The 23,874-nt window shown below is 42.2% G+C and overlaps 2 protein-coding genes across 2 annotated transcripts in view; one reads left to right on the forward strand and one right to left on the reverse strand.

Moving 5' to 3' along the window:
* The window catches only part of cttnbp2nlb (CTTNBP2 N-terminal like b), a 40,059-nt gene extending 31,809 nt beyond the window's left edge, over positions 1-8,250 (forward strand). The window contains exons 5-6 of the mRNA XM_072681621.1: positions 3,417-4,385; positions 4,470-8,250. Coding sequence (XP_072537722.1) covers positions 3,417-4,385; positions 4,470-4,796 — 1,296 coding nt within the window. The 3' untranslated portion in view covers positions 4,797-8,250. The remainder of the gene's footprint in view (positions 1-3,416; positions 4,386-4,469) is intronic.
* Positions 8,251-8,638: 388 nt separating this feature from the next.
* On the reverse strand, positions 8,639-19,103 carry capza1b (capping actin protein of muscle Z-line subunit alpha 1b). The gene is made up of 10 exons (XM_072681622.1): positions 19,000-19,103; positions 15,206-15,269; positions 14,915-14,966; positions 13,480-13,543; positions 12,660-12,866; positions 11,900-11,979; positions 11,054-11,132; positions 10,709-10,780; positions 10,117-10,179; positions 8,639-9,984 (listed from the first exon to the last, which is right to left on the reverse strand). Exons 1-10 carry the CDS (start codon positions 19,036-19,038, stop codon positions 9,844-9,846), a joined length of 861 nt encoding a protein of 286 aa, XP_072537723.1. The 5' UTR covers positions 19,039-19,103; the 3' UTR covers positions 8,639-9,843.
* Between the last annotated feature and the right edge of the window lie 4,771 nt (positions 19,104-23,874).

A 23,874-nucleotide genomic window follows, 5' to 3' on the forward strand; every position in this document is an offset into this window, starting at 1 on the left:
CTATTGGACCCGAGTGTTGAGAATTGATAACATTCCCGATCCTCTGCGCAGCGGGCGGTAAAGTGCAACCTACAAAGGAAATGGTCCTTGCAGCATCTTTAACCCTTTCGCAAGTACGGTCAGATGACGTAGAACTGCAGCTGCGCAAGTGCTAAAAGAACTCACACTGGGCAGACGGGTGCAGGCAGCCACAACTCCTTGTGAAAGTGTTAAAGTGGCCTGTAGTCTAGTAAGGAATGTCTCCCTATCGCCAGAGAGTCTGTGCTTCTCTTTACTTCATTTGTTTAGAAGTAAAGCTCACCTTATGGCCATTGTACAACAGTTTAGCAGGAGTTAACCTCTATGTTTAACCCATCCGTGGCAGGGAACACACACATGAATAGGGCAGTGAGAACACAAAGCCAGAGCAGTGGAGCCAAGGGAGACATTCAGTGTGTTAGGTGCCTTGTCAAGAGCACCTCATCCATGGGTGTTGAAGGAGGAGAAAGCACTGTTCCTTCACTCCCCCCATCTGTATTTCCTTCCGATCCATGGGATTGAACAGGTGACCTTCCGATCTCAAGGCTACTTCTGGCCAAGAGCTACCTACTTTGAAAGAAAGAGGTTGTTTGACTACACATTGGTTTCAGAAAGAGTACTGGAAGATTCTGGCAAGGATGTCACAGTTGCCTGACTTGAACCCTATAGAAAATCTTTGGTGGGATTTGAAGAAGGTGATTGCTGCATGCAGACCCAAGAATATTATTGTACTACAGGCCACTGCCAATGAGAAATGAGCTAAGATTCCTCAGGAACGCTGCCAGAAGCTGGTGTCAAGGAGTGAACAGTCATTGCTTGAAGTTGACGTGTTGAAAGCAGGAAAAACGGGCAAGCAGAAGAATCTGAGTAATTTTAACAGGAGCCAAGTTAGGTGATGGGGTAAAAGCATCTCCAAAACAGCAGGTCTTGTTGGGTTTTTCTGATGGTCAATACCTACCAAAAGAAGGACAACTAGTAAATCAGCAACAGGGCTCATTGATGTGATTCATGGAAGCCCCACATTGCAACTGCCAGGGCCTCTGCTAGCGCTGCTGCTAACACCTCGGTCCCAGATACCACAGGACACCTTTAGAGGTCTTGTGGAGTCCATGTTTTAACAGCTCTACCACAAAAAGGATATGGAGATTCATGCTTTTTGCTGCTACTCAAAATTTATACTGGCCACTAGGGCTAACTGGGGGGACTCGACCAGGCTGCTGGCAGAGGGCAGCAGTTGTCCACCCAGAAAAAATGTCTTATGTTTGTTGCTCTTTCTCGCTCTGTTTTCCTACTGGTTGCCTTCCTTCACCCTGGTTACCTCTGTTATCTGTTTGCTTATCCATTTACCTGTGCATACTTTGCCTGCTGAAGATTTGCCTTTCGCTGCAGTCACCAACTTAGACTCCTAGGGAGACGCCCTCCTGCTCTGTAAATAGTCCATCCACCTCAAGCTCCACACTGTTAGAGCAGTAAGCATATCAGCTGTGATCAGGACACTCTGCTTAAGACTCCTGTCTGAGACTGGGGCTAAATGCAGCCTAGCCTTTTAAAGAGCAGCATTGTGTAACACAATGGGGCGTCTGGATTGTGTGTGTGTGTCTGGCAGGGGTCCTGCGTCTGTCGCTCTGGAATTGTTCTATAGGAAGCCTGCAGAGGAAAAGGGCTCATTGTTTTGTGGGCTGCTGCTGCTGTGTGTGGGTTGTGTATCTGTGTGGGTGTGTGTTGTATGAGTAAAGGAAGGGGTGATAAGGTCAGGGGACAGAACATGCAGTATTACGTAAGAACTGTTTTTCTGCCTTCCTGCATGGCCCAGACACGGGCCGCATACATATATGCAGCTCATTACAGCTGACAATCAGTTTTAGACTATATTACAGGGTTTTCCATCCAGGATTTTGGTGGGCGAATGCAAATGGGCTGCGTACCAAACCACACACTTCTATACTATACATACTACACTAATGAATGCACTTCTAATGTCAGTCTCTCCAAGTCAGCTAAAGTCAGCCTCTCCAATACTCCAATCACTCCAATAACTACGAACAATAGCTTCATAGGCCCTAAAAGAGATCCCTGTGGAACCCCAAAAAGTATGGTAACCTAACAATTCCTATTAGTGTCTAGTGCACTTTCTGAATGGAAACCCTGCTATAGAAACACACTGGAGACACTGGTCCAGATTCATAAGACTTTGCAGTAATTGCACTACGTCACAAAAAAAGCGAGTCATCATGGCAGTGATCAGCAAGACAACCTCTCCGCTCCAATCTTCTCTGACATTGTACAAGACAGTCAAAAATGTGATCAAAAAGCTGATGCAGTTTGCATGAACAAATCTCAAAATCAGATGTGCACAATCAGGTAAAAGTACTCTAAACAATGTGGGGGGGGGGGGGGGGGGTTGCATGACCAAACATAGAGGAGATCTGTGTCTGCTTTTTACCGTCAAACTAGTTCAGGTGGTATTTTTTTGCAGGGTGGTGTTCTGTCCTAAACATGTAATGGTACATCCAAATAAAAGCATTGCAAAATTCTGCATTTTACTTCGCAGTAAATCTGCCTCTGCCATAGGGAGAATACTGTGTCAGGCTGATACCTGGTGCTGCAGTACTGCAGCTCGCCTATATCCTACAGTTGCACTCACAGCAAAAAATGCATGTTAATGAAATGAATGTGCCTCATTAGGGATGTTGCAACATATATGATTTTCTGTGCCTGGCACATATAGCTGCTGTCCAATGAAAACCGTGTATCTCTATTTCTCCATGGTTTAAAGCCTGTAGCTGCTCTGAACACTGTGTTAAATAATTCTGGATGAATAGACCAATAGAAACACTCTAAATTACTTCAAGCTAAATCTTATTTTACATTGACTTCCATTTCCATTCTATTCAAAGTAAAGTCACCATTTTGGAGTTACATGTTTTTCATTGGGCAGTCCCGACCATTTTTGTGATTCCTCCACTCATACCACCCCTGACAAGTATTTAAAAGGGGGAACTCCAGGAGCAGGACTGAAAAGCAGTGCTCTAGAACGCACAGGAAAAACCCTTTCAGATCCACCTTAAATGCTGGATAAACTGCTGTATAAACACATTAGAGCTCTTAAGAAGGGGTATTCAGTTCCAGTCCTGAAGAGTGGGCATCTAGCACAGTCGGGTAATTTTCCTGCTCTCACACACCCACCAAACCTGGCAACCTGGCAACTTACCGCTGGGTTGAATCCAGTGTGTTTGTATAGTTCAATCACCAAACTGTGCTTAAATTAGACTACAACTGTAGCAACACCAGAGCACTGGGCATTTAAACTACATACAGCATATTGTAGCATGTAAAACTGAATAGATCATGTACACATACAGATATTTATTCCCTATTTTCTCCACGTCTGTGTGCAGCTGGAGTTTGAGCAGGCCCGGGCAGACCGCCTGGAACGGGATCAGCAAGCCGCCTCTGGTCAGGCGCAGGAAGACCTGGCCCAACAGCAGCAGCTCTCATCGGCTCTGGCCAAAGAGTGCCAGCGGGCCAGTGCCCGTGCCCAGGAGGAGAGTCAGCGTGTGGCCCAGCTGTGTGAGCAGCTGGAGGAGGAACGGAGTGCTGTTCAGGCCCTGCGGGGGGAGCTGGAGGCAGAGCAGGCCCGCGCCCTGCAGACGGAGGCACGGGCTGAAAGGCAGCTGGCCGAGTTCGACACAGAACGGGAGCAGCTGAGGCTGAGGCTTCGTAAAGAGGAGAAGCGAGGCAAGGAACTACAAGACCTAATTGAGAGCCTTAAGAGGGACCTGGAGGAGATAAAGGAGAGGGAGAAAGAATGGAGAGCAAAAGAGGAGGAGGAGGAGGAGAATATGATGATGAAGGAAGCTCCAGCTAAAGAAGCATTGACATCCACTGCCTGTCAGACCGAGCTGGATGGAAAAGCAGTGCCGGTGGAAACAGTCCAGCGGCCCAGGCTCAACGGATACCTGCTGCGTAAAGAGAGCGAGTCTTCAGTGGAGGAAAAGAGTACAGAAAATGGAGGGCTGGAGAACGGAGGAGGGACGCTGAGCTCCCCTGTCCAGCCACACCAATCTCTGTCCCCTAGTGGGACAGCATGCTCCTCTCTGTCCTCCTCACCCTGCTCCTCCCCTGTGCTGGCCAAGCGGCTGGCCTCACTGGGCTCCTGCAGCCCTACCTACCCCTCGTCCTACCAGGCCAGCGTCAACCAGCGCTTTCATGCTGCCCGCCACAAGTTTCAGCAGCAGGCTGAACAGGAGCAACAGCAGCAACAGCAGCAGCCTCACTCGCCTCGGGATCTTTCCCCCACCACCACTCCTCCTCCTCCACCCGAGAACTCTACAGCCAAGCAGATCGCCCGCAACACTGTCACCCAGGTAAGAGAGTTTCCTATTAGAAAGTATTATTCGGAGAGGCACAAATAATTGGTAGCAGTCACAGTCTATCTTCCCTGTCCCCAGGTCCTGTCCCGCTTCACCAGCCAGCAGGCAGCAAGTAAACCCCCTGCTCCCAACAGCTCACCATTTGGCACAGACTACCGTACCCTGGCGGCCTCTCCCACAGGGAAAGGGCCGGGCCCCCTGTCGCCTGGTATCCGCTCGCCAGTCATCCCGAGAAGCCACCCGCCCCCCGTACCCCCAAAGAAGGCTGGGATGAACCAGTCACCAGGATCCCCCATCCCTTCCACTCGTGCCAGTCACTTCCCGGAGCTGTCCGGCAGCTGTGGTCTCACCAGCACACAGGAGAGCACTAAAGAGCTGGACCTGGTTGTGTCCTCCTCCAGCTAACCGCTATCCAGATGACCCAATCCTCAACAAGTCCAAATTAATGAGCCTAAATCCCATATTGACCTTGGGCCTCTCTCGCTCCTGGCCTAGTCCATGTTCGCTCCTGCACAGGTGAGATGACAAAGCACTGAATGGGTGATTCATTGCTGAAGCTGCCACTTCTTTTACTCTGCGAACCCAAGCATGGAAAATCATTTACAGGGTTCTAGAGAAGGCAGTTAGTGGACATTTGGAGGCCCAATGTCCACCACTATGCTCCTTTGAGACTGTCCCTTTCCAAGATAACACTTATTACATTTTCCATTTTTGTCTCCTATGAATATTATCATCTTAGTTTTCTTTTTCTTCGAAGATATTTTATTTATCCCTAAATGTTATTATTTTCTTTTTGTGCCATGCACAACTTGCATGGTTAAAATAACTGAGCAGCAATAATTGATGCCTCATTCTCAGGTAACCGATTAAAATCATTAACACAGAACCACATCGGTCATGTCTAGCAGGATGGTGAATCATATAGTAAATACAGTCACAGTAGAGCGAATTATACTTTTATCCATAAACTTTTTACTGTAGATGTTGATTTCGTGAAGTCTTTCAGTCTTTTGTATTTACTTGTATTTGACAAATACAAGTTAAACCTATGAGTTATGGGACACCTGAGCAATTATTGTTCTGTGAATCTACTGGTGTTGACACAGATCTAGTTTTTTTTGTTTGTTTGTTTTGTACTATATTATCTCAGAAAAAAACGGATTGTAAAACTAGGCTAAAAGCACACATGGAAAATCGCAAGCACATTCAGAAACTAAACCCTTCTTTAAAAACTTGAAACATACTACAATACAGGGCAAATTGCTGTGGAATTATTAAGTTCTTTGAGTTCAACAACTATGCAAAGTCAGGTAATGTCCAAAAAAACTGCCTTTTGAGACCCCACATCTATTATTTAAAAAGAAAGGCCAGTCTAAAAACATCCATTGGTGCTCTGCTGGCCCCATATTGCCACAAAAAAAGTCCTTGGACCCCAATGATCAGCACTGCAGTTACAGCAGCCTGTGTGTTCTTCATTATCTTCAGATTTATGCTACATATTAGCTTTATTTTGGCTACTAACAGTGGCCATTTACACAAATAACCCTTGGCTAATATAGCTACTAAAGAAAGCAATCAGAATAATTAAAATAAACGTTAGTCTTTATCTTAGTTCTGATCGGCCCATACAAATAATAAAGAAATACATACTACATCCATGGGTTGGGTAAATAGCTGCTGCTGTGCTGTGTTTGGGGAAGAGGGGTGTATTCTCCCTGAGAATCCTCTGCCAGCACCCATGCCAGAACAACATGCCATATTGTGTACTGTGTACTGGTAACTATTTTAGAGTTGGTTTGTGCAGGATGTGGAGCTGCAGCTTCAGCTAGAAAAGGAAAGACAAGGAGACATAGTTTTAGAGATGAGCACATCGCCCTCTAGTGGCAGCATGCTGAAGCGTTCTCCATTCTCTGGATCCCAGGTAATTAAAATCCACTGTACAAACGTATCCAGACAGCCTTTCTTATTAGTGAGTACAGTTACTATCAGGAGAACCAATTTCTGACACGGGCATTCTGCTGCACACACAGCATGTAGCTATAATCTCGAAATGCAGCTAAAATCGGCCTTCTTGTCCAGTTCCAAGTGTGGGCCTTAAAAAACTCCATCAGTGAAACGAATAAGTGATTAATTTGTTACAATGGCACAATGGCACATATCAAGGCCTAGGAGATACATTTTAGGCAGCAAGTGAACACTCAGTTCTTGAAGGTGATGCGAAGGAAGAAAAGCATAAGGGCAAGCACAAGGATCTCAGCCACATTGACAAGGACCAGATTGTGATGGCTAATAACTGGGTCAGAGCATCTCCGAAACTGCAGGTCTTGTGAGCCGTTCCTGATATACAGTGGTCAGTACCTACCAAAAGTGGTCCGAAGAAGGACAACCAATGAACCGGCGACAGGGTCATGAGCAGTCAAGGCTCACTGATGTGATCCATATGGGCTCCACTTCACTTACAGGACTTTGTGCAGGATCTGCTGCTATTGTATGGGTGCCACAGAACACCTTCAGAAGGCTTGTGGAGTCCATGCCTTAACAGGTTAGAACAGTTTTGGCAACATTAGGCTGGTGGTGTCTAAAAGTTGTGCCTGCTGATTAGCGTAAAGCTCCCAGCAATAAACGGTGGAGCAGTGGAAGCTCCTTCTCTGGAGTGATGGAGCTCCAGCCAGTACTTTTCAGATGCTGTGCTGTTCCAATATCTAGAGTAAAGGCTGTTGCAGGACTTGTTACGCTACTCTTCTACAGCTGAAGATATCCTCAGTCAGTTTGCACTGTAGTTCATAAAGTTACTGAATAATAAGCCTTTGGGGGATTTTAAGGGGTTGATTTAAGGCACATTTGGAAATGAGGTGTATCTTCAGTTCTGCCCTACACTACACTAATAACTCCATGAGCAGGCCTTCCTTATCCATCCTGAATTTACATCCATGAACTCAAAACTGTATCTTTTGTTTGTGGGCAATGAAGACCAGAATCAAAGGTATGTGGCTTGAAATGGGTGGCCAGCTTTGCTAATAAATGCACAGAATTGGTGAAACCTGGCATACAGCCCTTACTTGCTCTAAATATGGATTCGAAAATCATTTGGAATCAGATGCATGCTTTCTGGTTCCATGTGCTGATGCGAAGGTGAAAACACTGGCTTTTCGAATGCAGCAAGACTTATTGCTTGTGTGTATAGAATCTTTTTCACATTAATGTTGTAAATATCTTTTGATTTTTTAAGAGTTTTAACTATTGTAGTTAAAATCCAACCACAACAGTCTTAAGAATTGTATGTAGCTAGGTGGTAGTAGTAGTCCAAGACAGACAATATAGGCTGCTAGAAATTAGATGTATTCTTTACAAAGATAAAAGCACAAATAAACATTTATTATTACTATTTTGAGATGTTCTGTTCATCTTGATCTGTTTGAGGAGGCTTTAAAAAACAAGCCCATGGATTAATGGCTGTATGTGTCTGGAATTGTGGTTCACGTCACTGAATGCTAATCCAACCCTTGTTCTTTCCTAACTTACATGAACACTTGTTTTGAAGTGACGCCAAGTTGTTTATTAGAAGAGACCAAATGGTGGGGCAGTGCTCGTTTCTTTCCTAGTTGTTTGCAGTAGAGATCAGACACAGTCACTTTCTAGCGTGATACCTCAGTGCCACCCTCATTAAGAACACTTTACTGTACTCAGACTTTATTGAACAGCGCAGCCCGGAGTCTATACTACTGTCTTTTTCATTTGTTAAATGAACCAATTCATACCTTAAAGCAGATATTTGTACTGATGTCCTTAATAAGAACCGCCTGGAGTGAAAACTCCATTCTGTTGTACTCTGGGAGCAAATAAAACCTCTTGGAGTTCACCCTGTATCAACGTGTCAATTATTATTATTTTATTTTTTTGTAAATTAGATCCAAACTCATGGGTTCAGGATCACCAGAAGGTTTGACAGGAATACTCTGTGCTGCAAATAACACTGAAATTGGCCATGTAGTCAAGGAGCAGGCTTTATCCATATAAGGAGAACTGGCCATTAGAGCAGTGGCTCTGAAACTGGATGAGAACATCTGTTCCAAACAATAGACTTTGTACGTTTTGGGGATAAACACACTAGTTTGAAAAGTTCAGCATGTGACGATTAGGTAGTGCGGACACTACCAGCGGAGGAGCGTGCCTATGACCGAAGTTTGTTGGGCGTGCATCAAATCTAAAGCGGGAGAGAAAGAAAGATCTTCTCAACAGGAGAGTTTGTCATCAGTCTGGTGCCAATTCTTTATTAGCTGTGAGTAGCATATACTTTTGCTAAAATCAGCATAAGAGCCGTGTTACAGGACAGAGAGAAAGAGAGAGAGAGACAAAGAGAGAGAAAGAGTGTGATATAACACAGTCTGACAATGCTTCTGTGTTCAGGGTGAATTTACAGTGGGGTAGCACCCAACAGTACCATGACATGAACATGCGACAGCAACACTGGCGGCTCCCCTTTCTGCTCCGGGACAGAAGAGTGCATAGAACAGCTGAGATTCCCCGTTTGCATCGTAAGACTTATTCGATTCTGCACACCCCAGAAGTGCACATGATGCCTGTAACAAAGGAGTGCTTGGATGTTTCTTCTTTTTTAAGGACTGCTTAGTAAAATATAAATCTGTATGTATAAATATGAAGACTTAAATTTGGATTTCTTTGCCATGGGAAAGAGGACTATGTTTCTTTTCTTTGACTGATTCGTTGCATTTGCACACTAATTTTGGGTCGACTTTGACCGTCTTCATTATTTTGTGGGGGGGGGGCTTTTAAGTTACAGGTGGAGGGAGATACTGAGAGAGGGGAGTTAAGACAGAGACTTATTCCAAAAGTCACAAAACAAGCCTCTTCTCCTCACATACGCTCTTGCAGGGATGAGTTTAGAAGCTGAGAGGAAAGGAGAGAAGCAGAGAGGAGGTTTGTTCTTGAGTTTTGGAGTTACTGAGTGAGACAGCAGTTCTCTCTGTGCCATCTTAAAGACAATTTAAACCGTACTCACAAGCATCTCATCCATTGCAGCTCACAACGACGACAACAACAACAAAACAAACAAAAAAAAAAACCTATGATTTACACCTTTTTAAAGAATTTTGGACAGACGGGACAGATGAATTTACGTTAATGCAAGACTAGCATCGGATTTACCGATAATTTAGATCCAAACTCCCTCTAAGCTCTCGTCTGACCCTCCTCCAATAGCTGAGACCGGACTGAGTCCTTTAACAAACCAGAAACCGAATGAAATCACATCCTCTTTGTAACACCGATAGAGTAAGTTCCTTTACATGTTTTTGTTTGTGTTTTTGTTTGGTTTAGTTTTTTTCGTTTTCAATGGGGGCATTCTCCCTCTGGTTAGCGAACAGCATGTAGTTTTCATTTTGACCGGTTCTGCGTTGAGAGAGAAAGAGAGAGCGGTGGAACCAGGCGTGTTCTAGGCATTCTGCATCTCTTTGCCGATCTTGTAGCTGAGAATCTTGTTCCAGTCAATCTTGGTGCGGGTAACAGGAAGCTGCCTGCGCAGAGCTTTGAATGTCGTATCTGACATCGTCTGGTAGTTCTCGCTGATGGCCGTCTAGGTGGGGAAAGTTGAAAGGCTCACTAAGCTGATAAAGCTCATCATTTTACTGGTACAACTATCCAAAACAGCATTAACATTAACATCTGCAAGTCTACAGATTTGTGTTAAAACAGCGACGGCCTTTACCTGGTAATCATTTTCCGCATTTTCAATAATTTTTACAAATTCCTTGGCGGTCGACTCTTCATCCTGAGGAAGAGAAAAGCCATTAAGAACTGATTTCATGGTACAGGTGCAAAGGTTTTAAAGCACCAGTGAAAATCTGATTTTTAATCATTTCCAAGTAAAACACAAATAGGCCTGACCATAACACAAAAAAAAAAAACTGTGTCCATTAAAACTTTCCCCAAGGCTCTCCTTCAGTAAGCGTAGTATTATTTATAGCATTTAAAACTTTGGCAAATCACTGGTTAATGATGCTAAATCAGGCCAGCAGGTGATGGAATTGAACAAATCCACAAGGTGGCTGGAAGCATCCTGGAGAAACCTGGAACCAAGGTTTGTTCTTTAAACTAGCTCTAAACTCAAGAAATTATTTACTGTAATGCCATCTGGTGCAGGAATAACACATTATCTGCAAAAATGAATAGTTTTTGGTGTACTTAAATGCTTTAACTTTTTTTACACCGTACAGTGTGTGGATCTGATATCCGCCCTTTCCTACATTTTACGCTTTTTTCCCCCCATTATTTTTAAAGATCAATCTTTATCTACTCACAGTTACTATGATGGACTCCTCCACTTCTTTATGACTGACCAGCTGAACATTACCATCCTCATAGTAATGCACCTGCCAGATCACAAAGCACAGATTTGTGTAATCAGTAATGAGACTTGTGTAAATCAGTAATGAGACTACGCTCACACCAATGCATACACTTGTGAAGTACAACAGGGGAAACAAAAAACAACATGCCAAATATATTCTACGTTAGCTTCCATCTCAAACCAGTCAATTCACCAGAACAGCTTCAACTGAGTAAATTAATTTATTAAATTAATTATGCAAATGCTAGCATTGTGTAACTGAAAGCCATCCTGTAAAAATGTGAGACAGGCTCACCTGTATTTTCAACACTCCCACCACCTGAGAGGAAGACTGGCTGATGGTGAACTTCCATTCTGACCTGCAACGACCGTTCCTGCATAAACAGACACACAGTTATACCAAGCGAACTCTTCACGACTTTCAAAACCTTTGAATCGTTGCTTAGCTCACATTACACATACTAACTGCCAGTGACCGGTTATGTGGACATAGTGATTTGAACACTGCATGAGTGATTGCAGACGAGGCCTACACAGCACACAATCTTTCACCTAGAAAGCTGATAAAATACCACTCATGGAAATAAATATGAGAAGCGGTCATCACATCCTAAACTAGAGCTGAAAAAAATGCAGTAGTTGTTTCTGCACTAACGTTAGCAGTAAAAGGAAGTAGAGAACGGACAATAAATAAATTCCATCATTTTCACAGTAGTGAGCGGCAGCCTGACCAAATTACTGCTTTGGCTGCCCTCACTGAGCTTACAATACAATATTTATCACAAAGAATTACAAACTATCATTTAAATAATTACAGAATTGTTTTTTTTTATTATTATTTTTTAATCCGTCTGTCACAGAATGCAGACTCAAAACACAAAAAATAAAAATAGGGCAACAGTAGCATGCACTTGGCATTATACGAAATGAAAGGTACATATCTACAACAGATATTACAAACACACTCTAGATTCAAAAGCTAAGTCAATGATACAGTAATTCACTACAGTAAATTGAGAATTCCTTAGCACAATATAACTTGGCGTATGCATGTATGTTTGGGTAGGAGGGGGGACATAATAGCAGACAAATGAGGACCATGAATGAACACAACAACAAAGGCTTTGGTTAAATTCCTTACCAGAAGTTCTTGGGCTGAAACTGGTGACCCTCAATACAGGCAATAATGGTCTTCTGACCATCCACTGTTTTCCCATATACCTGTTGAGAAAGAGCAAAACGCTCATACTCTGTTGTGGTCTACTTGTATTCCATAATGGCAATCCAACTGTACTACAGCACAACCACTCAACTATAGCACGTCTTTAGCCTGAATAATGAGTATCAGATTGCTTCAGAGAAACAATTCGGTTGCAGTAAACAGTCAAAGGGGTTAAAGTTACTTCACATTTCTACAAGTTCACAGCTCAATGTATTTAAAAACAGAGTGGCATACAAAGCTATGGGCACCAAGGTCAAAACATGTTACTGTGAGTAGCTAAGCAAGGAAAGGATAACCGGATTCCCAAAAGGCATAAAGTTAAAAATGACTTTTTATATTTTAAGCCGGATTAAGAAAACATTTTCTGTACCAGGACTGGAAAGGACTAGGGTGGAAAAATTCTTTTGTGGATGTGTTCAAAGTCGTTCTTGCTCTTGCATGTAGCCATGTACACTGTCCAGCTAATGTATTAGTTTTGTTGACAATCTCAACTCGATTGTGATCGCTTGTCACCAACTTTGCAACTTCTGAGAAATGACTGGTCACCTGACACATGCCCGCTAAAGTGAAATTTCAGTGCATTCCTAATATATTCACATTCAATGTGCAGAGTGTATACGCTAGTCAGAGTGCACCCTCAAACCAATCCAATGCTAACAAATAAAATGTGCCTGCTTACCGTGCACACTCCAGTAGGGTAGTGCTCCTTGACGTAGGCACTAAGTGCAGTGTCACAGGCATCTCTCCAAGAGTGCAGGGCGGTCTCTCCTTGGTAGGGCTGGGGGTCACTGGCTTCCTTGCGCAGGTGATCGAAACGGAACGACTTGCGGGTCCGCGGGTCAAAGTACCGCCCCTGACCCAGGTCACCATGCTCCGTGATCAGAACCTACAGAAAGTGCAGCAGAAGGGGATGAAGTTAGAGTGGTGGTATCTATACACACGTACCTTTTCATAATTTTTTTTTTACCTAATTTTCATTTATCAGCCAGATGAATTCCTTTTTCTGAAAAGGACTAAAATTCTATATTTTTGCCAAGTGATTCTCTAATAACTCCAACACTGCAGAGTACTGATGCAGCAAATCTGACTAGTTTGATTAATATAAGCCCACAGCTAAAAATACTAGACAAGTAAAGTAGCTCACAGGGAAATTTACATGAGGAAATCCCTATGAGGATAAATGAGGCTTCAATTACAGCCCTCGCAGAGCTGAATCACCTGTTTTTGAAGTGCTAGCCAGGGCAAAACAGTCCTGAATGAAAGGACTGTGTCCCAAGGCCTACTGAAATCTTGGTCAAACTAGCAAAACCTATGGACCTCTTTTTAGATCAGATTACACAATGAAAACAAATCACTAGAACCATCACTGTGAAAGTTGTGGAGCTTATTATTGGACAAGAAAAGTTGTCTGTTGTAACTTCTGTGCTTCACCTTCACAGTAGTACATACCAGTGAAACAAGCAATCGTGTTTGTGGTATATGATGCGGTATACTCTTACCGACTCCTCCGAATTTTCCAGTTTTACAGGGGTGAACTGATCCATGTTATACTGGGCAAAGGCACTAAAAGAATTAAAGAGAGACAAATAGAGTAGGACAGAGTGAGGGAGAGAAAACAAGAGAACAATGAAGTAAAAATAAGTTAAAGATTTTGTTCTTTTTTTTTTTTTAACTTATCCCCTGCTTGTAAGATATACTTTGGTCTTGAACATACTTTTCACTAGATTCAGTTAAAACTCTCGTCTGCCTTGGTTAGGCTAGAGCTTGGTGCTCATTAGTTGTTTCAGGTGTTGCTTTAGGTCAGCTGACATGTGATCTGCAGGGGTGGGACTAGCAGCTTCTATGACAGACAAATAGACAGCCTTTCCCAAACCGTTCCCTCCTCACTAACACTCCACTACAGAGTAACACTCCATATGAAGTTACACTCTGTGCTCTAAAGGGCGATTCCAGTTAAGGGGGAGGGTATAACTTCAGGGGTAAACTTTTAGGATGCCCCCTTTGCTTTTGGTCAGAAGGAATAAATTAACTAATGCAGGCTACAGTAATTCACACTCCACTCTCAGGCTAATCAGCCCTTTTGTCTTCTCAACTGTCCCTGCAAAATGCATCACAGCACAATGATTATATTAAAGTGTGCATGTTTTAATTTATGCTTGCTTGTGTGTTATTTGCCATTTATGAAGTTCACCAATCACACATTGCATGACTTTGTTTAAACACACTGATGAAGGATGTGCCTAAAATATGTCCCAAAGGCTTAAGAATCACCAAGAATATTATTTTACTGAAAATGACATTGGAAGGCATTTCCTACATTCTGCGTTTTGAGCTGAATTTCTGTGAACTGTCATGAGTTAATGTGCTTGGGTGCTCTCTGACTGTTGAAGCATTTTATACCTCACTCCCCTTCACACAAATTACTTTGGGACAGCCTTTACTGTGGTGAGCCCTCCACATGAAGTGAACAGGCAGAGTGAGTAGGAAGCGGGTTGAGATTAGGGGGAAGAGTGTATTGGTTACAAAAAAAAAAAAAAACATGCGTGCTTGCATTTTCTTTCCTTTCCTTTCCGTTCATTCATCCTCTGCTTGTAAGGTAGCCTGGGTTTGAATATAATTTGAAACCAGATTCTGTAAAACTCTTGTCTGCTTTGGTTAGACCAGAGCTTTGTGCTTATTGGTTGTTTCACAGAGAGTTTCCCTGCAAGCTAAACTGAACTCAGGGCTTTGGTACCGATAAACTGATAAATTACATTTCTGGGCTGATGAACCGATACAATGGGAAAGCTGGTGAATGTGTATATTTGCCAATAAATCGTTGCAGCTGGATAATTATTACTGGATAAATAAACCAGGAATTATGGACTCACATGACAGTACTAGAAATCCTTAAGCAATAACAGGCTTTTACACCAAAAAAACACAGACACTTACTGTGCTGCCCCCTCCCTGAGGAGGTTATCATTGTTGAGGAGAAGCCGCACATCTAATGAGGAAAAAAAAAACACCACACCACATTCACAAATCTGGTGTAATTCAACTGCATCAGTAAAAATATGAACGTTTGAACAATAAATAAGTGGTTTAAAAACAAGGCATTTGGATTTAAAGGCCTGAGAGAGAAGCATAGCATTACACTAATTCTGCAGTTTCAATTGGCAGCAAAATGAATAGCCACTAGTTCATTTCTCAAACACACTGCATCTACAGCAATGCTAAACGTACCATTGAAGACTTCGTTGAACTCGCCAGGTGGGGCATGGGTGACAAAGTTAGCTGCTATGCGGACCTGCACAAAAAGATCATAATGGTGTTAGGACATTCCTCTACAGTGAAGAATCTGTAAGTCAAAGGTATTTCAATATTATCTCTTATTTTATTATCATTTGTTTTAAATCTAACACCTTTCCCCCCCTAAAGACATACATTATCTAAGGGTCATGTGAAATCTAGGGTCTTGGTAGAGTTGTAGCCTTCTTGTCACAGCGCCACATCACAGTACAGAAACCTACTGTGTAAATGTGTAATTTGGCTGCATTGGGAGTACAACAGGCTAAAACTTTTCAAAACAAACTCTCAACACAGAGACAAATGAACAGTTTGTAATCCAATCCAACTGAATAAAGAATTCTCCACATTATTTAATGCAATTCCTTAAAAACTGAGGTATCTACCATCCATGCAATTGTGAAATAAACCCTTTAAAATTGCCCATTTTCTGACTAAACTATACTGTTCCAGTAAAACGTTGCCTATAAGGAGGCTAGATCAGTCTCACTAGGTCAGCACACATACAAATATATTGATGGCCACTGTGCTTTCAGGCCTCGGGTTACTGTCCTTCCTTTGCTCATGCAACTGAACGCACTGATTTAACAGATCGCTGACCAACGACGAAGTGAGACTTAAGAAGGTGTGGTAGCACTTCCCCTCTACAATCTGCACAACCATAAAAGAGCAATCAAGCATATAGTCTACAATACAACACACCACAGCAGCAGAGCTTCTCTGTATACCAACACTGATCTCATGCTGGTTTTAAGGAACAAGAAGTAAAAAGTAAAATACCCTGCACCAAAACAGGTTGTGCTAGTTAGAAATCTGTTCACTACTGGAGTCCAATGCTGACAAAGATGGTAAGTTTAAGTAAGAATAAAGAGATGGTCAGGAGTGGTCAGCTTAATGAGAAATAGAGAAAAAAACAGACCAATTAAATATCCATGTAGAGAATTACTTTTAATCAAGTGATCACTTTTCCCATTAAGAGCTGTCCCTCTGTCCCTGCCTCAGCAAGTACCACCCCTGTTTTGAGACCTAAATTGGTCTCTCAATTTAATAATTCTTTGATTAATAAAACAGTCCTTTAAATGAATAAATCAGTCCCTCAGTGTAACTGACTTATGCACTCTAAACTGAGGACACAATTTATTAAAATTAGAGGACGAATTACTATTAAACCGAGGGGCCGAATTACTATTAAACCGGGGGGACGAATTATTAATAAATCGGGGGGACGAATTATTAATAAACCAAGGGGACAAATTATTATTAAACCGGGTGGACGAATTACTATTAAACCGAGGGGGCGAATTACTATTAAACCGAGGGGGCGAATTACAAAATAAACCGAGGGGGCGAATTACAAAATAAACCGAGGGGGCGAATTACTATTAAACCGGGTGGACGAATTACTATTAAACCGAGGGGACGAATTACTATTAAACCGAGGGGACGAATTACTATTAAACCGAGGGGACGAATTACTATTAAACCGAGGGGACGAATTACTGTTAAACCGAGGGGACGAATTACTGTTAAACCGGGTGGACGAATTACTGTTAAACCGGGTGGACGAATTACTGTTAAACCGGGTGGACGAATTACTGTTAAACCGGGTGGACGAATTACTGTTAAACCGGGTGGACGAATTACTGTTAAACCGAGGGGACGAATTACTGTTAAACCGAGGGGACGAATTACTGTTAAACCGAGGGGACGAATTACTGTTAAACCGGGTGGACGAATTACTGTTAAACCGAGGGGACGAATTACTGTTAAACCGAGGGGACGAATTACTATTAAACCGAGGGGACGAATTACTGTTAAACCGAGGGGACGAATTACTATTAAACCGAGGGGACGAATTACTATTAAACCAAGGGGACGAATTACTATTAAATCGGGGGGACGATTTATTATTAAATCGGAGGGAATAATTATTATTAAACCAAGAGGACGAATTATTATTAAACCAAGGGGACGAATTACTATTAAACCAAGGGGACGAATTACTATTAAATCGGGGGGACGATTTATTATTAAATCGGGGGGAATAATTATTATTAAACCGGGGGGAATAATTATTATTAAACCAAGGGGACGAATTATTATTAAACCAAGGGGACGAATTACTGTTAAACCGAGGGGACGAATAATTGTTAAACCGAGGGGACGAATTACTGTTAAACCGAGGGGACGAATTACTATTAAACCGAGGGGACGAATTACTGTTAAACCGAGGGGACGAATTACTATTAAACCGAGGGGACGAATTACTGTTAAACCGGGTGGACGAATTACTGTTAAACCGAGGGGACGAATTACTGTTAAACCGAGGGGACGAATTACTGTTAAACCGAGGGGACGAATTACTGTTAAACCGAGGGGACGAATTACTGTTAAACCGAGGGGACGAATTACTATTAAACCGGGTGGACGAATTATTATTAAACCAAGGGGACGAATTATTATTAAACCAAGGGGACGAATTATTATTAAACCAAGGGGACGAATTATTATTAAACCAAGGGGACGAATTACTATTAAATCGGGGGGAATAATTATTATTAAACCAAGAGGACGAATTATTATTAAACCAAGGGGACGAATTACTATTAAATCGGGGGGACGATTTATTATTAAATTGGGGGGAATAATTATTATTAAACCAAGGGGACGAATTATTATTAAACCAAGGGGACGAATTACTATTAAACCAAGGGGACGAATTACTATTAAACCAAGGGGACGAATTATTATTAAACCAAGGGGATGAATTATTATTAAACCAAGGGGACGAATTATTATTAAACCAAGGGGATGAATTATTATTAAACCAAGGGGACGAATTATTATTAAATCGGGGGGACAATTTATTAAACAGAAAATGCTTTATTAAATGAAGTAAGTAATGTATTGCTGAATTTAGGGAAGGATTAATGAAACTGAGGGAACTGACGGAACTGAAGGAAAGCCTGTGACCTGCTGAAGCAGTGAGGTGGGACTGGATGCCAGATCAGATGCATTTCATTTGTAGGGGCAGACGAGAAAAGCTAGATCACTGAGGAGTTCACCAAGTTAGCTAGCTGGTCATTTCACTCTGCGGACGCAGAGACACGTTACCGAGCCGGAGGACCTTTACAATAACCTCCTGCTGTTCAGCCCAGCGGATTCTGTATCAGCCGTCACGCCCATCAGTAGTTCTCATCAGGTTTCTCGGCGATATCAGAAACAGAGAACCGGAGTGTTGGCACTATTTATGGCAGGCTGCTAGCTGCTCGGCGCTGCTACTTCCTGTACTGTTAGTCATTTTGACAAGTAGGCGAGCTAACGCCCGGGCTAGCGACCAGGCTCGGACCGCTTCAATCAAAGCGAGGACTTCTCGCTTCTAAACGCATGAAAAAGACAGACGCAGTGGTTTGTATTTGGTGGGCACAGCAGCAGAAACGTCCACCGTCCAAAAAGCAAGTTGTAAAGAAAGATGACGAACTGCTTCGCTAGCAAAACAGGGAATGTTTACTACCAGGCTGCCATTCCCTAAACGGGCAGCTTCTGCTCAGCTTCCTGTAGAAGCTAACGCTAGCTAGCATACTGCTAACCGGCTAAAGGCGGTCCTAAGCGCGCCGAGCGGGGCCATAATTCACGCGAGCTGCTCGATGGCGTTTTCGCGGACGCCGAACAATCTGCAGCCCGAATAACGAGCCATCCTGGTCGGGCGAAACTGAACGAAAGCGACTTACCTTCTCCTCGTCGGAGAGCGGCTCCTCAAAGTCGGTCATCTTAGCTCCAGCAGACCAGCCTCAAACCGCAGCGCATCATGGGTACGGCGCTGTCACGCTCATAACCATAATAGGTCAGAAGAATGTGATTGGTCCACAGCGGGCGGAGAGACAGTTCAGCTCAATCCGGCTCTCAGCGCAGCAGTCAAAGCGAAAGCAGACTGGCAGAGAGAGGCAGAGACAGGACAGGACAGGAGAGGGGGACAGAGGACAAGAAAACGAACGAGAGGACTCTCCACGATGCTTTTGTGGAGATGTTTTACAGACAGATGAGACAAAGTGGACGTGTCTTCTTTAGCACAAACGCACAAGGCTTTGTTTGGAGGAAATTGAACACTGCAACACAAGCTCATCTCAGCTTTGAAGCATGGTGGAGGGAGCATCATGGTTTGGGGCTGCATTGCCAAACAACGATGGGAAAATAATCATCAAATAATATGATAATTAAAAAAATTAGGCCTCAGACAGTTGCAAAAATAATCGATATTGCAGATGTCTATGTATGGAAAAAAGTTAGGAGCGTAATAATGTTAATAAGTGTGGTTGTAAGTGCGTAAGGGTTTGTATTTTGATGTGTATATCGCCACTGTCCAATGAAAAACAAGTATTTTCAAAATGGGGATGTTACACTAGAAAACAAAAATGCTTAAAATAAAAGTTTAGTCTCCAAGAAATCTGAGTCCAGGACCACAAGACTCACAAACAGTTTCTACTCACAGGCCATCAGGCTTGTGAACACCTCACGCACTACCTCTCCAACCCTTCCTATCTGAACTGGTTTTAAACTCTAATCTGATTTTAACTGCACCTTACACTCACTGTACTGCTGCTGTCAGAACACTGTTTACATTCGCTACTTGCACACTATTGTTTACATTTCTTACTTGCAACCTGCACTTTATAGCTGCTGCTCTTCATACTTGCTCATACTTGCACATAAAAGCACATGTAACTTTTATTTTAATTTTTTAATTGTAAAAAAGGAAAAAGTTTACTTTAATTTTATTTACTTCAACTTATATTATTATACTTTATTTATTTTGTATATATTTTTTATTATTAATTTCTTTTTTGTTATCTTTATCTATTGGTGAATGGAGGGACAGCAAAGTAAGAATTTCATTGTACAGCGTAACTGTCTGTTTCTGCTGTGCATATGACAATAAAACTCTTGAATCTTGAATCTTAGTATATTAGTCCTAGTTAGTTATAATTAGTCCTGTTTAATTGGTTTGAGTAGAAAAACAAGAAATAAAACTCACAATACTTGAGTATGGGAAAGTATTTAAAGGGTGTTTTTTTAATCTACAGTTACTGGTGAATTTTGTATACTGTGAAATATATATATATATATATAAAAAAAAAAAAATATATATATATATATATATATATATATATATATATATATATATAATTTTCACCCATATCGCCCAGCCCTGTGGGACAGCATTAATTTGTGTCCATCATCTTTGTGTATCTTGTCTTGTGTTTAGTATTACTAATAAAACAAAAACCCACAAAGAAATCAATACTTACCTTTTCTTGTTTATAAGTTTATAAACACCTGAATATGACAATTTAGATCTGTAATATTCCCCAGATTTCCAACCCAAATAAAACAAAACAGAGTCTTGCATGAATACATTCTTCATAGCAAAATGAGCTTTTAATACAATTAATAAAATAATACGTGCACATATATATATATATTTTTTCTTTTATCATCATGATGTTCTGTGTCTTGACTGTCAAAAAAGCATTTCACTGCAAGTTATACTGTGTATGACTATGTGTGTGACAAATAAAATTTGATTTGATTTTGATTTGATTTGATTTGATTAATGTTAATGTTCTTTGTTTCAACATTTCTCCTTTTAGGGCTTTAAATACATAAACATTGCTATTTTAAATGGACAGTGGACAGTGGACAATTCCAGTATCCCCCAGATCCAGTCATAGAAGGCCCTCTCAATACAAAGTACGGCAAGTTCGGACTGGTGTACTTGGTAGAACTGACTAGCAAATTTGACTCAATTTGAGTTCAAACTCCTGAGGACACTGTACAGTAATTTTGCAATAGGAACAGCAGCGTGGTGTGTAATGCCTTCTGGGATATTTGGCTGTGCCAAGTCCACACAAGTCACGTCACCTGATGCATCCTCGAAAACACGGGCGGAACAAGAACACGTCCGGTCGTTCGGACTGTACTTGGCTCGATGTGAGCTTTTGAATAGGACAGTACTTGCACTGCAACTGATGACGTTTCACACAGTCCACAGGAACACAAGTACAGGCAAGAATGCAGACCGATAATCGACTGTGGTGTCTTCCTGGCTTCAGTAGTTTCCCTGCTCTAACACACCTGATTCAGTTGAAGTGTGATAATTAGCTAGTGCAATGACTCAGGTGTGTTCAGATCAGGAAAAACAAACACAACCATGTTGCCATGTTGGGGACGGGGAATCTAGGACTGGAGCTGGTAGTTGGGGAAACAGTGTCCTTTGCCACATAGGCCTACCTACTGTATGTCATCAGTCACACATTGTATAGCAATGTGTTTGAAGCCGTTATGTCCCTGAATAGTGCAGAAGCTGCTTCACTGAAGCTATTCATTAGGCAGGAGTGATCCTGACCCGTTTATTGTAGGCATGTGCTGATATGACAGTTATCATGCTAAGATAATGATGATAATTACTTAACCTATTATATACAGAGGTACTGATATGGGAATTCTGGACCAATGCCAGTATTATAAACAATGTTCATCTAGCACTTTCGTCATTAAGAGCAGCTTAAAATGATTAACCAGAAGTGAGAGAAACTAAAAACAAAGGTTTACAAGGAATTCGGAAGTTAAAAAGTCAAATCGTTTAAAAAAAGAGAAAAAGCAGAACTCAATAAACTCCCTAGTTACATAAAAGAGTGCTTTAAATTGTTAAAAAAAAAAAGAAAAGAAAACGGCAAGATACATTAAAAATGATAAATATTTCAATATAATATATTAAATATTTGGCCAGTTTAAAAACCAAATCCCTATAATGATTTCATTATCTCAACAATATACTATTATTATGAGTTTATGACCACTCATAACAGACAAGCTGAATGAAATGGATGATGTGACATTTTATTTTAAGGTGCGAAGCTACAGATCATGGTGATTAATAGAAAGATAGCAGGACTGCAGTTCAGAGCAGGATAGCAGTTTAAAGCCATTTGTCCATGACAGCTGTTGTCTTGTTCCTATTTTTTTCAGCAATGAATGAAAAGAAAAACATGAGCGTCATGGTTGCATTGCCTCCCGTTCTATAGAAGCAAAGCCAAATTCGTCCGCCAGCTTATGAAATTTACAACCAGAGTCTGCGCAGTAATCATTCACTCCCAACAGCGGGTTTACTCGCAGTAAGCTCTTGTGACCACAATAGACATGCTTTTTAATAATTTCATGTGGATAAATCCATATATACAGTACAATAAACTGTCAACTGTCAACTGTCAACTGGCAACCCGGCAGCACTGTGAGGATCACTTTCTTCGATTTCTCCAGTGCTTTTAACACCATACAGCCAGGGCTTCTAAAGGACAAGTTGGGACATTGTGGAGTGGACAGTCACCTGTCAAACTGGATACTGGACTACCTCACCAACCGACCACAGTATGTGAGGGCACGGGACTGTGTCTCTGACTTGGTGGTCAGCAGCACAGGAGCCCCTCAAGGAACGGTCTTGGCACCGTTCCTCTTCACCCTGTACACTGCTGACTTCATGTACAGCTCACCGACCTGTCACCTCCAGAAGTTCTCTGATGACTCAGCGATTGTCGGCCTCATATCCAATGAGGAGGACAGCGAGTACAGAGAACTTATTCAGGACTTTGTGGACTGGTGTCTGCAGAACCACCTTCAGATAAACGCTGGAAAGACCAAAGAACTGGTGGTGGATTTCCGCAGGTGCAGACACCCCCTCCATCAGTGAACATCCGGGGTATGAACATCGAGAGTGTGGACTCTTATAAATACCTGGGTGTTCATCTGAACAACAAACTGGACTGGTCAGTCAACACTGCTGCACTCTACAAGAAAGGCCAGAGCAGACTCTACCTGCTGAGGAGATTGAGGTCCTTTGGAGTGCAGGGAGCACTCCTGAGGACGTTCTTCGACACAGTGGTGGCATCTGCCATCTTCTATGGAGTGGTCTGCTGGGGCAGTAGCATCTCGACAGCAGATAAGAAGAGACTAGACAAACTCATAAAGAGGGCCGGCTCTGTCCTGGGGTGCTTCCTAGACCCAGTGCAGGTGGTGGGAGACAGGAGGATGACAACCAAGCTGGCATCCATGCTGGAGAACAGCTCCCACCCCATGCATGAGACTCTGGCAGCACTGGGCAGCTCCTTTAGCGACAGGCTGCTTCACCCCAAGTGTGTGAAGGAGCGGTATCGCAGGTCCTTCCTTCCTGCTGCCGTCAGACTGCACAACCAGCACTGCTCCCAGCGGACCACATACGCACACACTTAACTACACACACATGTTCAGGGAATACTATGTGCAATATCCCCCCCTCCCCCCCATGTGCAATTAAGAGTCTTTTGCTGTAAATAATATTGTTTATTGCTTTTTTAATTCTTATTTATATTGTGTACATAGTGTAAATTATTTATCTAAATTTTTGTAACTGAGTGTCTTGCTATCCCTTTCTGCTGTCACACTGTGAATTTCCCCACTGCAGGACTAATAAAGGACTATCTTATCTTATCTCTTATCTTATCTATATAGACACTAACCAAGCTATTTATTAGGAACACCTGTGTACTCATTTATGTAGTTACCTATTTAGCCAG

This window comes from Salminus brasiliensis, chromosome 6, assembly GCF_030463535.1.
Source record: "Salminus brasiliensis chromosome 6, fSalBra1.hap2, whole genome shotgun sequence".
Classification (NCBI taxonomy): Eukaryota; Metazoa; Chordata; class Actinopteri; order Characiformes; family Bryconidae; genus Salminus; species Salminus brasiliensis.